General features: G+C 31.5%; 1 protein-coding gene across 1 annotated transcript in view; it reads left to right on the forward strand.

Annotated features, from left to right (window-relative positions):
* Positions 1–15,002, forward strand: part of LOC108136751 (ionotropic receptor 40a) — a 126,746-nt gene that overhangs the window by 16,051 nt on the left and 95,693 nt on the right. Inside the window, exon 6 of the mRNA XM_041710080.1 lies at positions 21–444. Coding sequence (XP_041566014.1) covers positions 21–444 — 424 coding nt within the window. The remainder of the gene's footprint in view (positions 1–20; positions 445–15,002) is intronic.

The following is a 15,002-nucleotide window of genomic DNA, read 5'->3' on the forward strand; positions in this document are numbered from 1 at the left end:
TGATAACCTTTAATCTATAGCAAGCTGATTTCTTTTTGGGGGACGTCGGTCTTAGCTGGGAGCGTCGTAAGGCCATCGAGTTCTCATTCTTCACATTGGCCGATTCAGGAGCCTTTGCCACACATGCCCCCAGGCGCCTTAACGAAGCCTTAGCCATTATGCGCCCCTTTAAAAAAGATATCTGGCCATATTTGATTCTCACGGTCCTATTTTCTGGACCTATTTTTTACGGCATTATCGCCATGCCCTATATTTGGCGTCGGCGTCCAACCAGCATAGACATCGAGCACTTTGGGGAAATGTATATCTACATGGACTACATAAAGGAGATTACCCCATGCCTATTGAATGCCAAGCACAGAAGGGTGCTGTCTGAAAAACAGATGCCCAACCAACTATTTGAGAAGTGCATCTGGTTTGCTTTACGTCTGTTCTTAAAACAATGTGAGTAGCATATCTATTTTTTAAACACCTTTTTTAAGTTTTAAAATGTCAAAATGATATTTATTGAGTATTTTTATGTTCTAAAATTACCAAACTAGGTATATCACGTTTAAGTTTTTCTGTATACCAAAATGTACATATGAGCGACTGGCATGTCGGTTAACATCCACTAGTGGGGAAGAGGGAAAGTGTCTACCAGTTCTTCCGCGACAATGTTGCCATTGGTACACTGAGACAATCGTGGATCATCTTAAATTTGCACAAAGAAAAACCATTTAAACTTAGTTATATTGCAGCTGAATTTCAAAGTTACGTGTCTTTTCAGAAAAATTAAGCAGGACTCCTTGATAATTTTAAAATAGGTTATTAACTGATTTGTTATAAAAAATGTTCCTAATCTTCTTGGTCAATTTATCCATTTCCTACAAGATTTTAAAATTATTAATGTTCATTAAAATTTAAAAATATTCGTTATTTTTTATTGTATAAAATAAAACTAAGAAATTATTATTAATTCCTGGGCTCTACCAGTTCTCAGAGTGGCAGGAAGCATTTTTACGACTTGTTGGCACAATATTTCAAATTATTTGAGGAGCGTTTTTAAAAATGATTATTTACCTATAATCTTCGTATCTGAAGTTCCTCATGGTAGTTTTTTTACGCCCTTTGCTATTTACATTATTATTATTATTCATCAATAATCTTCATTCTGTCATAACAGATTCTCGTGTAGTAATGTAAACTTTGTTTGTCATATAATAATTTACAATCCGGCTTAGGTTTACCAACTTATATTGATTGTTTTCAGAGATAGTTTCTAAATCTGAATTGCCTTAAATACAAAGTAATGACTTTTTGTAAGGGTACGCAATCCTCTATAAGCTATTCTCTTCATTATAATTCACTGAACTTTAAAAATTCAGTAAATGGATTAGGAGTTCTTTTTGATTAAAAATTAAAATTCGATTGCCATATAAAGTCTTATGTTAACAATGCTATAAGTGTTTTCGCCTTATTAATCAAAAGAATTTGATGATCTTTATACATATTAAATATTATTGACGTCCTGGTCCGTCCTAATTAAGAATATGGCTCTCCCGTTTGGAGTCCCCAAAATCAAGTACACATCGATCGTATTGAGTCGGTAAAAGAAATGTTATATTTTTGCCCTTCGTGGTTTGAACTGGGATCAAAACGTAAGGTTGCCTTCGTAACCTAGTATATTACTATGGCTTAAATTACTCTTGTAAATCGTATAATCTTTGAAGAGATGGCGGAGCCACATTATTAAACAAACTTGCGCTGCGTGGGCATTACCTAAATCTGCATTTTAGTCCCATATCTCTTACTTTTATTGTTTCCAAAATCTATTTTACTCTACACAGAAAAGAAATTGATAAAATATGATACTCATTCTGATGAAATTCCGTATCATTTTATGATACATGACGTATCTGTTTGATATCATCGAAATGTAAAAATATACATTTCGACAATATCAATTTTACACAAAAACAGTATCAATCTATTAATCATTTTTTTGACATTAAAATTTAAAATCGATGCTTTTGTAAATTTCATATCTTAATATCAGAGCAATATTATTGCATTTTTGATATTAAAAAACAAATTGATATTAAAGTTTATTTGATTTTAAAATATCAACAGTTTTTATTGCATATTTGATACTTCAATATCCAAAAAAATTGTATACAGTATATTATAAAAAAAGTTGAAAATTAATAAAACGACACCTGAAATTTTAGTTTTTGAATGTGGCTCTTAATTGCCCATTTTACAGCAAATTTTCCTCTTAATCCTTCGCAGCAAGACAGGTTTTAAGCCATCAAAAAATCATATAAATCAGGCAATTCCCCTTCTATTGTATCTTAAAAAGCATTTTACAGTTATTTGCAGGTAATTATACAAATATATATGTGAGTATATATGCATTTGCCAGAAGCCCAGCTGAAAAGAAATGTGCACATGTGACTTTCAAATATTCGTTCCAGAAAATTCAGCAACTTTTTTTATTCAAAAAGTGCAGCTGTAATATACAGACAGTGTTCATACATATTTCGGTTTTACGCTGACCATAATTTTCTACTCTCATCCACCGTAGTTTCCTGAATAAATGCCAAACTGACGTTATTTTTACTGACTTTAGCAAGGCATTTGATTCAGTAAGCCATAGCCTTCTCCTTCATAAACTATCTCTTCTTGGTTTTCCATACTTTAGCAAGGCATTTGATTCAGTAAGCCATAGCCTTCTCCTTCATAAACTATCTCTTCTTGGTTTTCCAAACTGACGTTATTTTTACTGACTTTAGCAAGGCATTTGATTCAGTAAGCCATAGCCTTCTCCTTCATAAACTATCTCTTCTTGGTTTTCCATATTTAATTAACTGGATTTTTGCCTATCTTTCAAACAGAACCCAACGCGTTCTCTTCAATAATCAACTTTCCTCCGTCGTAAATGCTTTTTCTGGTGTCCCCCAAGGAAGTCATCTGGGGCCACTACTTTTCGTTCCTTTTATTAATGATCTTCCAAAAGTAGTGTCATTTGCTTCTACTCTAATGTATGCGGACGATGTAAAAATTTGCCTATCATTCTCTGACAAAATGTCATACCTTCGTTTACAGTCGGACATTGATCAATTACAATTATGGTGTTCCAACAATTTGTTGCTTCTTAATCACACTAAATGCAAATGTATGTCCTTTTACCGGACTTCAGTCCACATACACTCTGACCATCTTGGAAACTTTACTTTAGAACGTATTGCGCAAGTAACTGATCTTGGTGTCCTATTTGATAGCAAGTTATGTTTCAAAAGCCATGTTTCTGTCATCATTGGTAAAGCTAAGGGTGTTTTAGCCTTCATAAAACGTTGGGCCAAGGAGTTTGGGCCAACAAAAACTCTTTACATTTCCATGGTTCGCCCCATTTTGGAATACTGCTCATGTGTTTGGAGCCCTCAATACATTGATCAACAAAAATTAATCGAGTCAGTCCAAAAGCAATTTTTATAATTTGCTCTCGGACAGCTGATTTGGGACCCGGCGTTTGCCACCTTACTCTTCAAGGTTAAAGTTAATTGATCTAAAGTCTTTAAAACATCGTAGAATGTGCAGCGGAGTAATTTTTTTGCACAAGCTTCTCATAGGTGAGGTGAATTCTTGCGTCCTCCTTAGCTATATTAACATCGCTGTTCCCTCAAGATTTACTCGTACTTTTTGACCTATTCACTTGCCAATTTGTAGATCCAACTTTGCCCTTCATGAGCCTTTTCGGGTGCTTTGTTCCAATTATAATGCAGTATACCCTGCAATATCTTTGGAAAATTCTATTGATCGGATATCATCTAACATTTATGCTTTTCCTGAATCTTATAATATTTAGTTAGTTATATTTATTTTTAGCATATATGTGTTAGTTAGCAGTTCATTTTTAACTATAAATCAATAAATAAAATAAATAAATAAATAAGCATCACAAACACACATATTTCTGGAACGCAGCCGAGCTTCTGGCATAGACACACACACACATACAGTCATTTGTGCATTTTTTTGGCGGCCAGCAAAGGCACTCACACGCACAACACAAATGTTAAAATGTTAAAAAAACAATAACTTGTTTAGGTTATTTATTAAGTTTAAAACACTACACACTTTTTCATTTCTGCACTCCACTTGCAAAACGCACCGACCACTGTCCGAAAACAAGCAATGCGAAAGCCGAAAGAGCGGGAATTTGTGTAGAATTCGGGAGCTCGAATTTCGTAACTGTCCTTCTCCTTCTAACTTATTGGATTTTTGTCGCCATCTTGCATTATTCTCTCTTTTTTGACTTGAGCGAATTTCAAAGATAGAGAAATTAAAAACTACCATTTTCCAACATCAAATTTACATTTTTCAATGGTTAAATAAAAATCTCATGTAAATTGAACAGTCGTTATCAAATTAAAATTTTCGATTCATTTTTTGTGTGTACGAGTAACGGTTGAAAATAAGTTCGTTGATCAGCGCATGACGAACTTGCCTAGTAATTGATTTGGACTATACGTCACTTGCGCACCTGCGTGTGATCGGTGAATTTAGACATCGGTCATTGCAGGCGATAAAAGCATTTTTGCAGTTAGCCGTCTGGATTACTGGAAAAACATTTATGCGATGTTGCAAGGATTCAGGAGTAGCTCACTGCACTACCTAATTTAGAAACATAGTTTTATGGTGGGGTGGGATGTTGAGAATTCTGGTCACATTACCAAAACTTAGTAATTTTTCTATAAGCGTTGGAAGTATAGCTGACTTGAGATGGTATGGCAGAACTGATCTTTCTCTTTCTTTTCTCTATTGTGCTATGTTCGAGCATTCTTACTTATAAAGTAACATTTTTATCTGAAGAAAAGAAAAACTAACTAACTAAACTCACTATAAGAGTTTTTATAATTTTATATATATGCATTGCTATTTTAATTGCATTCTCTTGTGCACTATTGCCATTATTTGTTCAGTCGAATGCTTAATCATTTTTCTTAAAAAATGTCTTATCAGATATTTTGTATTATGAAGGTGCGTTCGTCAGGAATATTTAATTCGTTCAGAGGTGTTTTTGTTTGATATAAGTGTATATAACCTTGCTTGAAATGAAATGAAATGTTTTTTAAAACAACAATGTTCCGATTCATATTCATTTATGTTTAACCATCAGCTACATGATATCGATGTCCGATTTCAATAAAATTATAACCGTAGTTCTGAGACAATAAATCATTACAGCGAAGTTTTAATTTGTTCATATATTTTTCCGATTGGGAGCTATATGTTATAGTCGTCCCATACGGCTCGTTTCGACTTGTATGCAATAGAAAGAAAATTTTTGGGAAAGTTTTATGCAGCAACTGAGGGACTAGTTTGTGTAGAAACGGATGGACAAACATACGAATATGGCAAGATCGACTGGCATTGTTGTTCTTTAGGTAATTTGCTTATATCATACTCACTTTTCACTCAAATTGAACTAATTTCATATTAGTTTGCTTAAATTAAGAAACAAGAAGAAATTTACGCAATTTTTAAAAAGTTACTGAAATTTTACAAATATTTAGTGAAACTTTGGGTTCTCAAGGCACCGTTAGCCGATCTGAGCTGCTGTTTTTTGATACCTAATAACTTTTGAAAACTAATATTTCAAGGGCTATATAGGTAAAAAGTAAAAAAAATTTGTTGGAGCCGTTTTAAATAATTTGCAAAAAAGTCTAAAAATGTTTACAAAATTAAATGGTTCTAAAACTATTGTATTTTGACATTACCTTTTTAATGACGCATAACACCTACTTTCGCTTACTAGCTTAGAAGTTATAAGCGTGGAAAGTTTTCGTTGTTTCTAGCCAATTTCCCTCTAAAAAAACAAGATTTCCAAAAAATTGTGGAATAAACATTCTTTGTAACGACCTGCCCAGCAAAAAAAAAAATTATTCCAGGACTGCAAATCAAGTCCCTAACATTTTTGGAAACTGACAAACAGAATAACAAAAATTTTCATTTTAAGATATACCAAAAAAAAGAAAGAAAGCAAACTTCGGCAAGCCGAAGTTCATATACCCTTGCAGCTATTGCAAGAATTAAACATTCTTGAAAACATTTAAATTATGATTTACTTGCGTGTACGTTTAAAAACATTAAAGCTATGATGATTTTATTATTTCTATGGGAGATATATGATATAGTCGTCCGATTTTGATAAAATGTAAACCATAATTCTTAAATATTTAACCATTGCTATATGTCGAAGAACTAAAAAAAAATTAAAAAACAGCAAAGATATAATTTTTTTCATTTATTTTTCCGATTGTTCCTATGGAAGCTATATGCTATAATCGTCCGATTTTGATGAAATCTAAGCCGTAATTCGGAAATATTTAACCATTACTAAATTTCGAAGAACTAAACAAAAAATTGAAAAACAGCAAAGTTATATTTTTTTTTTAAATTTATTTTTCCGATTGTTCCTATGGGAGCTATATGCTATAATCGTCCGATTTTGATGAAATTTAAACCTTGATTCGGAAATATTTAACCATTACTATATGCTATAGTCGTCCGATTTTGAAGAAATTTAAACCGTAAGTCGGTAATATTTAACCATTACTAAATGTCGAAGAAGTAAACAAAAAATTGAAAAACAGCAAAGTTATAATATTTTTCTTTAATTTTTCCGATTTTTCCTATAGGAGCTATATGCTATAGTCGTCCGATTTTGATGAAATTTAAACCGTAATTCTGAAATATTTAACCGTTACTAAAATTCGAAGAACTAAACAAAAAATTGAAAAACAGCAAAGTTATAATTTTTTTTCATTTATTTTTCCGATTGTTCCTATGGGAGCTATATGCTATAGTCGTCCGATTTAGATGAAATTAAAACCATAATTCTTAAATATTTAACCATTGCTATATGTCGTAGAACTAAAAAAAATTAAAAAACAGCAAAGATATAATTTTTTTCATTTATTTTTCCGATTGTTCCTATGGAAGCTATATGCTATAGTCGTCCGATTTTGATGAAATTTAAACCGTAAATCGGAAATATTTAACCATTACTAAATGTCGAAGAAGTAAACAAAAAAATTGAAAAACAACAAAGTTATATATTTTTCATTTATTTTTCCGATTGTTCCTATGGGAGCTATATGCTATAGTCGTCCGATTTTGATGAAATTTAAACCGTAAATCGGAAATATTTAACCATTGCTATATTTCGAAGAACTAAACAAAAAATTTAAAAACAGAAAAGTTATAATTTTTTTTCATTTATTTTTCCGATTGTTCCTTTGGGAGCTATATGCTATAGCCGTCCGATTTTGATGAAATTTAAATCTATTAATCATTTTTTTGACATTAAAATGTAAATGTTAATATCAGAGCAATATTATTGCATGTTTGATATTAAAAAACAAATTGATATTAAAGTTTATTTGATTTTAAAATATCAACAGTTTTTATTGCATATTTGATACTTCAATATCCAAAAAAATTGTATACAGTATATTAGACACTTAAAAGTCAACGTGATATTATAGTATATTTGAAATTATATTTAAAATAAATGTAAAATCAGACGTAAAGCCAGTCTGCAATAAAAAAAGTTGAAAATTAATAAAACGACACCTGAAATTTTAGTTTTTGAATGAGGCTCTAAATTGCCCATTTTACAGCAAATTTTCCTCTTAATCCTTCGCAGCAAGACAGGTTTTAAGCCATCAAAAAATCATATAAATCAGGCAATTCCCCTTCTATTGTATCTTAAAAAGCATTTTACAGTTATTTGCAGGTAATTATACAAATATATATGTGAGTATATATGCATTTGCCAGAAGCCCAGCTGAAAAGAAATGTGCACATGTGACTTTTAAATATGCGTTCCAGAAAATTCAGCAACTTTTTTTATTCAAAAAGTGCAGCTGTAATATACAGACAGTGTTCATACATATTTCGGTTTTACGCTGACCATAATTTTCTACTCTCATCCACCGTAGTTTCCTGAATAAATGCCAAACTGGCGTTATTTTTACTGACTTTAGCAAGTCATTTGATTCAGTAAGCCATAGCCTTCTCCTTCATAAACTATCTCTTCTTGGTTTTCCATATTTACTTAACTGGATTTTTGCCTATCTTTCAAACAGAACCCAACGCGTTCTCTTCAATAATCAACTTTCCTCCGTCGTAAATGCTTTTTCTGGTGTCCCCCAAGGAAGTCATCTGGGGCCACTACTTTTCGTTCCTTTTATTAATGATCTTCCAAAAGTAGTGTCATTTGCTTCTACTCTAATGTATGCGGACGATGTAAAAATTTGCCTATCATTCTCTGACAAAATGTCATACCTTCGTTTACAGTCGGACATTGATCAATTACAATTATGGTGTTCCAACAATTTGTTGCTTCTTAATCACACTAAATGCAAATGTATGTCCTTTTACCGGACTTCAGTCCACATACACTCTGACCATCTTGGAAACTTTACTTTAGAACGTATTGCGCAAGTAACTGATCTAGGTGTCCTATTTGATAGCAAGTTATGTTTCAAAAGCCATGTTTCTGTCATCATTGGTAAAGCTAAGGGTGTTTTAGCCTTCATAAAACGTTGGGCCAAGGAGTTTGGGCCAACAAAAACTCTTTACATTTCCATGGTTCGCCCCATTTTGGAATACTGCTCATGTGTTTGGAGCCCTCAATACATTGATCAACAAAAATTAATCGAGTCAGTCCAAAAGCAATTTTTATAATTTGCTCTCGGACAGCTGAATTGGGACCCGGCGTTTGCCACCTTACTCTTCAAGGTTAAAGTTAATTGATCTAAAGTCTTTAAAACATCGTAGAATGTGCAGCGGAGTAATTTTTTTGCACAAGCTTCTCATAGGTGAGGTGAATTCTTGCGTCCTCCTTAGCTATATTAACATCGCTGTTCCCTCAAGATTTACTCGTACTTTTCGACCTATTCACTTGCCAATTTGTAGATCCAACTTTGCCCTTCATGAGCCTTTTCGGGTGCTTTGTTCCAATTATAATGCAGTATACCCTGCAATATCTTTGGAAAATTCTATTGATCGGATATCATCTAACATTTATGCTTTTCCTGAATCTTATAATATTTAGTTAGTTATATTTATTTTTAGCATATATGTGTTAGTTAGCAGTTCATTTTTAACTATAAATCAATAAATAAAATAAATAAATAAATAAGCATCACAAACACACATATTTCTGGAACGCAGCCGAGCTTCTGGCATAGACACACACACACATACAGTCATTTGTGCATTTTTTTGGCGGCCAGCAAAGGCACTCACACGCACAACACAAATGTTAAAATGTTAAAAAAACAATAACTTGTTTAGGTTATTTATTAAGTTTAAAACACTACACACTTTTTCATTTCTGCACTCCACTTGCAAAACGCACCGACCACTGTCCGAAAACAAGCAATGCGAAAGCCGAAAGAGCGGGAATTCGTGTAGAATTCGGGAGCTCGAAATTCGTAACTGTCCTTCTTCCTCTAACTTATTGGATTTTTGTCGCCATCTTGCATTATTCTCTCTTTTTCGACTTGAGCGAATTTCAAAGATAGAGAAATTAAAAAATACCATTTTCCAACATCAAATTTACATTTTTCAATGGTTAAATAAAAATCTCATGTAAATTGAACAGTCGTTATCAAATTAAAATTTTCGATTCATTTTTTGTGTGTACGAGTAACGGTTGAAAATAAGTTCGTTGATCAGCGCATGACGAACTTGCCTAGTAATTGATTTGGACTATACGTCACTTGCGCACCTGCGTGTGATCGGTGAATTTAGACATCGGTCATTGCAGGCGATAAAAGCATTTTTGCAGTTAGCCGTCTGGATTACTGGAAAAACATTTATGCGATGTTGCAAGGATTCAGGAGTAGCTCACTGCACTACCTAATTTAGAAACATAGTTTTATGGTGGGGTGGGATGTTGAGAATTCTGGTCACCTTACCAAAACTTAGTAATTTTTCTATAAGCGTTGGAAGTATAGCTGACTTGAGATGGTATGGCAGAACTAATCTTTCTCTTTCTTTTCTCTATTGTGCTATGTTCGAGCATTCTTACTTATAAAGTAACATTTTTATCTGAAGAAAAGAAAAACTAACTAACTAAACTCACTATAAGAGTTTTTATAATTTTATTATAAAGGGTCTAGTCCATATGCATTGCTATTTTAATTGCATTCTCTTGTGCACTATTGCCATTATTTGTTCAGTCGAATGCTTAATCATTTTTCTTAAAAAATGTCTTATCAGATATTTTGTATTATGAAGGTGAGTTCGTCAGGAATATTTAATTCGTTCAGAGGTGTTTTTGTTTGATATAAGTGTATATAACCTTGCTTGAAATGAAATGAAATGTTTTTTAAAACAACAATGTTCCGATTCATATTCATTTATGTTTAACCATCAGCTACATGATATCGATGTCCGATTTCAATAAAATTATAACCGTAGTTCTGAGACAATAAATCATTACAGCGAAGTTTTAATTTGTTCATATATTTTTCCGATTGGGAGCTATATGTTATAGTCGTCCCATACGGCTCGTTTCGACTTGTATGCAATAGAAAGAACATTTTTGGGAAAGTTTTATGCAGCAACTGAGGGACTAGTTTGTGTAGAAACGGATGGACAAACATACGAATATGGCAAGATCGACTCGCATTGTTGTTCTTTAGATAATTTGCTTATATCATACTCACTTTTTTTCAAATTGAACTAATTTCATATTAATTTGCTTAAATTAAGAAACAAGAAGAAATTTAAGCAATTTTTAAAAAGTTATTGAAATTTTACAAATATTTAGTGAAACTTTGGGTTCTCAAGGCACCGTTAGCCTATCTGAGCTGCTGTTTTTTGATACCTAATAACTTTTGATAACTAATATTTCAAGGGCTATATAGGTAAAAAGTAAAAAAAAAAATTTTTGGAGCCGTTTTAAATAATTTGCAAAAAAGTCTAAAAATGTTTACAAAATTAAATGGTTCTAAAACTATTGTATTTTGACATTACCTTTTTAATGACGCATAACACCTACTTTCGCTTACTAGCTTAGAAGTTATAAGCGTGGAAAGTTTTCGTTGTTTCTAGCCAATTTCCCTCTAAAAAAAACAAGATTTCCAAAAAATTGTGGAATAAACATTCTTTGTAACGGCCTGCCCAGCAAAAAAAAAAATTATTCCAGGACTGCAAATCAAGTCCCTAACATTTTTGGATGATGATTTTATTATTTCTATGGGAGATATATGATATAGTCGTCCGATTTTGATAAAATTTAAACCATAATTCTTAAATATTTAACCATTGCTATATGTCGAAGAACTAAAAAAAAATTAAAAAACAGCAAAGATATCATTTTTTTCATTTATTTTTCCGATTGTTCCTATGGAAGCTATATGCTATAATCGTCCGATTTTGATGAAATCTAAGCCGTAATTCGGAAATATTTAACCATTACTAAATTTCGAAGAACTAAACAAAAAATTGAAAAACAGCAAAGTTATATTTTTTTTTTAAATTTATTTTTCCGATTGTTCCTATGGGAGCTATATGCTATAATCGTCCAAGTTTGATGAAACTTAAACCGTGATTCGGAAATATTTAACCATTACTATATGCTATAGTCGTCCGATTTTGAAGAAATTTAAACCGTAAGTCGGTAATATTTAACCATTACTAAATGTCGAAGAAGTAAACAAAAAATTGAAAAACAGCAAAGTTATAATTTTTTTCTTTAATTTTTCCGATTTTTCCTATAGGAGCTATATGCTATAGTCGTCCGATTTTGATGAAATCTAAACCGTAATTCGGAAATATTTAACCATTACTAAATTTCGAAGAACTAAACAAAAAATTGAAAAACAGCAAAGTTATATTTTTTTTAAAATTTATTTTTCCGATTGTTCCTATGGGAGCTATATGCTATAATCGTCCGATTTTGATGAAATTTAAACCGTGATTCAGAAATATTTAACCATTACTATATGCTATAGTCGTCCGATTTTGATGAAATTTAAACCGTAAGTCGGTAATATTTAACCATTACTAAATGTCGAAGAAGTAAACAAAAAATTGAAAAACAGCAAAGTTATAATTTTTTTCTTTAATTTTTTCCGATTTTTCCAATATGAGCTATATGTTATAGTCGTCCGATTTTGATGAAATTTAAACCGTAATTCTGAAATATTTAACCGTTACTAAATTTCGAAGAACTAAACAAAAAATTGAAAAACAGCAAAGTTATAATTTTTTTCATTTATTTTTCCGATTGTTCCTATGGGAGCTATATGCTATAGTCGTCCGATTTAGATGAAATTAAAACCATAATTCTTAAATATTTAACCATTGCTATATGTCGTAGAACTAAAAAAAATTAAAAAACAGCAAAGATATAATTTTTTTCATTTATTTTTCCGATTGTTCCTATGGAAGCTATATGCTATAGTCGTCCGATTTTGATGAAATTTAAACCGTAAATCGGAAATATTTAACCATTACTAAATGTCGAAGAAGTAAACAAAAAAATTGAAAAACAACAAAGTTATATATTTTTCATTTATTTTTCCGATTGTTCCTATGGGAGCTATATGCTATAGTCGTCCGATTTTGATGAAATTTAAACCGTAAGTCGGTAATATTTAACCATTGCTATATGTCGAAGAACTAAACAAAAAATTTAAAAACAGAAAAGTTATAATTTTTTTCATTTATTTTTCCGATTGTTCCTATGGGAGCTATATGCTATAGCCGTCCGATTTTGATGAAATTTAAACCGTAAGTCGGTAATATTTAACCATTGCTATATGTCGAAGAACTAAACAAAAAATTTAAAAACAGAAAAGTTATAATCTTTTTCATTGTTCCTATAGGAGCTATATGCTATAGTCGTCCGATTTTGATGAAATTTAAACCGTGATTTGGAAATATTTAACCATTGCTATATGTCGAAGAACTAAACAAAAAATTAAAAAACAGAAAAGTTATAATTTTTTTTCATTTATTTTTCCGATTGTTCCTATGGGAGCTATATGCTATAGTCGTCCGATTTTGATGAAATTTAAACCGTGATTTGGAAATATTTAACCATTGCTAAATGTCGAAGAAATAAACAAAAAATTGAAAAACAACAAAGTTATAATTTTTTTCATTTATTTTTCCGATTGTTCCAATGGAAGCTATATGCTATAATCGTCCAATTTTGATGAAATTTAAACCGTAATTCGGAAATATTTAACCATTACTTAATTTAGAAGAACTAAACAAAAAATTGAAAAACAGCAAAGTTATAATTTTTTTCATTTATTTTTCCGATTGTTCCTATGGGAGCTATATGCTATAGTCGTTCGATTTTGATGAAATTTAAACCGTATATCGGAAATATTTAACCATTGCTATATGTCGAAGAACTAAACAAAAAATTTAAAAACAGAAAAGTTATAATTTTTTTTCATTTATTTTTCCGATTGTTCCTATGGGAGCTATATGCTATAGCCGTCCGATTTTGATGAAAATTAAAACGTAAGTCGGTAATATTTAACCATTACCTAATTTCGAAGAACTACACAAAAAATTAAAAAACAGAAAAGTTATAATTTTTTTCCATTTAATTTTCCGATTGTTCCTATAGGAGCTATATGCTATAGTCGTCCGATTTTGATGAAATTTAAACCGCAAATCGGAAATATTTAACCATTGCTATATGTCGAAGAACTAAACAAAAAATTGAAAAGCAGAAAAGTTATAATTTTTTTTTCATTAATTTTTCCAATTGTTCCTATGGGAGCTATATGCTATAGCCGTCCGATTTTGATGAAATTTAAACCGTAATTTGGAAATATTTAACCATTGCTAAATTTCGATGAACTAAACAAAAAATTGAAAAACAGCAAAGTTATAATTTTTTTCATTTATTTTTCCGATTGTTCCATTGGAAGCTATATGCTATAGTCGTCTGATCCGGCTCGTTCCGATTTATATACTACCTGCAATAGAAGAACAACTTTTGGGAAAGTTTCATGCAGATAGCTTTAAAACTGAGAGACTAGTTTGCATATAAACGGACGGACAGACGGACAGGCGGACAGACGGACGGACAGACGGACAAGGCTAGATCGACTCTACTAGTGATGCTGATCAAGAATATATATACTTCATAGGGTCGGAAACGTCTTCTTCACTGCGTTGCAAACTTCTGACTGAAATTATAATAGCCTCTGCAAGGGTATAAAGATTACATTATACTGAGCTGGTAGTATCACAAAAAATAAATCGGCAAACTGAAATAAATCACGAAATATTTGTTGAATTTCAAAATATCACAGAACAGAAAAACAAATGATTAATAACAAGAACGATGAATATAAAAGTCTATCACAGGAATACGATACACATATGCGGGGATCCAAGCTCTTTTTAAAAACTGTGTTGGGCTCCTTGGTAAAAAAAAACACAATCAGATCCCCTTCATTGTCGTCGAAGTTTGCATTATGGATGTCGTGCTCATATTCATGATTTCTAATTATTTTCGTTTTGTTTTGCGAAAATTTAAAAGTAAACAAACCCAGATCAGTGCTATTCACATGTCGGAGTAGCATTAGCTAAATGCTAACTGCACCAATGGAATCAGGCAAATTTAAAAAGTACCCTAAGATGGCAATGGATTAAGATTATTATTAAACAAGAATGGAAGCAAACTTCGGCAAGCCGAAGTTCATATACCCTTGCAGCTATTGCAAGAATTAAACATTTTCGAAAATATTAAAATTGTGATTTACTTGCGTATATGTCTAAAAACATTGAAGCTATGATGATTTGCAGCTCAATTATTATATAGTTATTTTATATATTTTTATTATTTTTATGGGAGCTATATGATATACTCGTCCGATTTTGATGAAAGTTAAACCGTAATTCTGAAATACTTAACCATTACTATATGTCGAAGAACTAAAAGAAAAATTTAAAAACAGCAAAGGTAT

The sequence above is a fragment of the Drosophila elegans genome, unplaced genomic scaffold (assembly GCF_018152505.1).
Source record: "Drosophila elegans isolate 14027-0461.03 unplaced genomic scaffold, ASM1815250v1 contig_753, whole genome shotgun sequence".
NCBI classification, from domain to species: Eukaryota; Metazoa; Arthropoda; class Insecta; order Diptera; family Drosophilidae; genus Drosophila; species Drosophila elegans.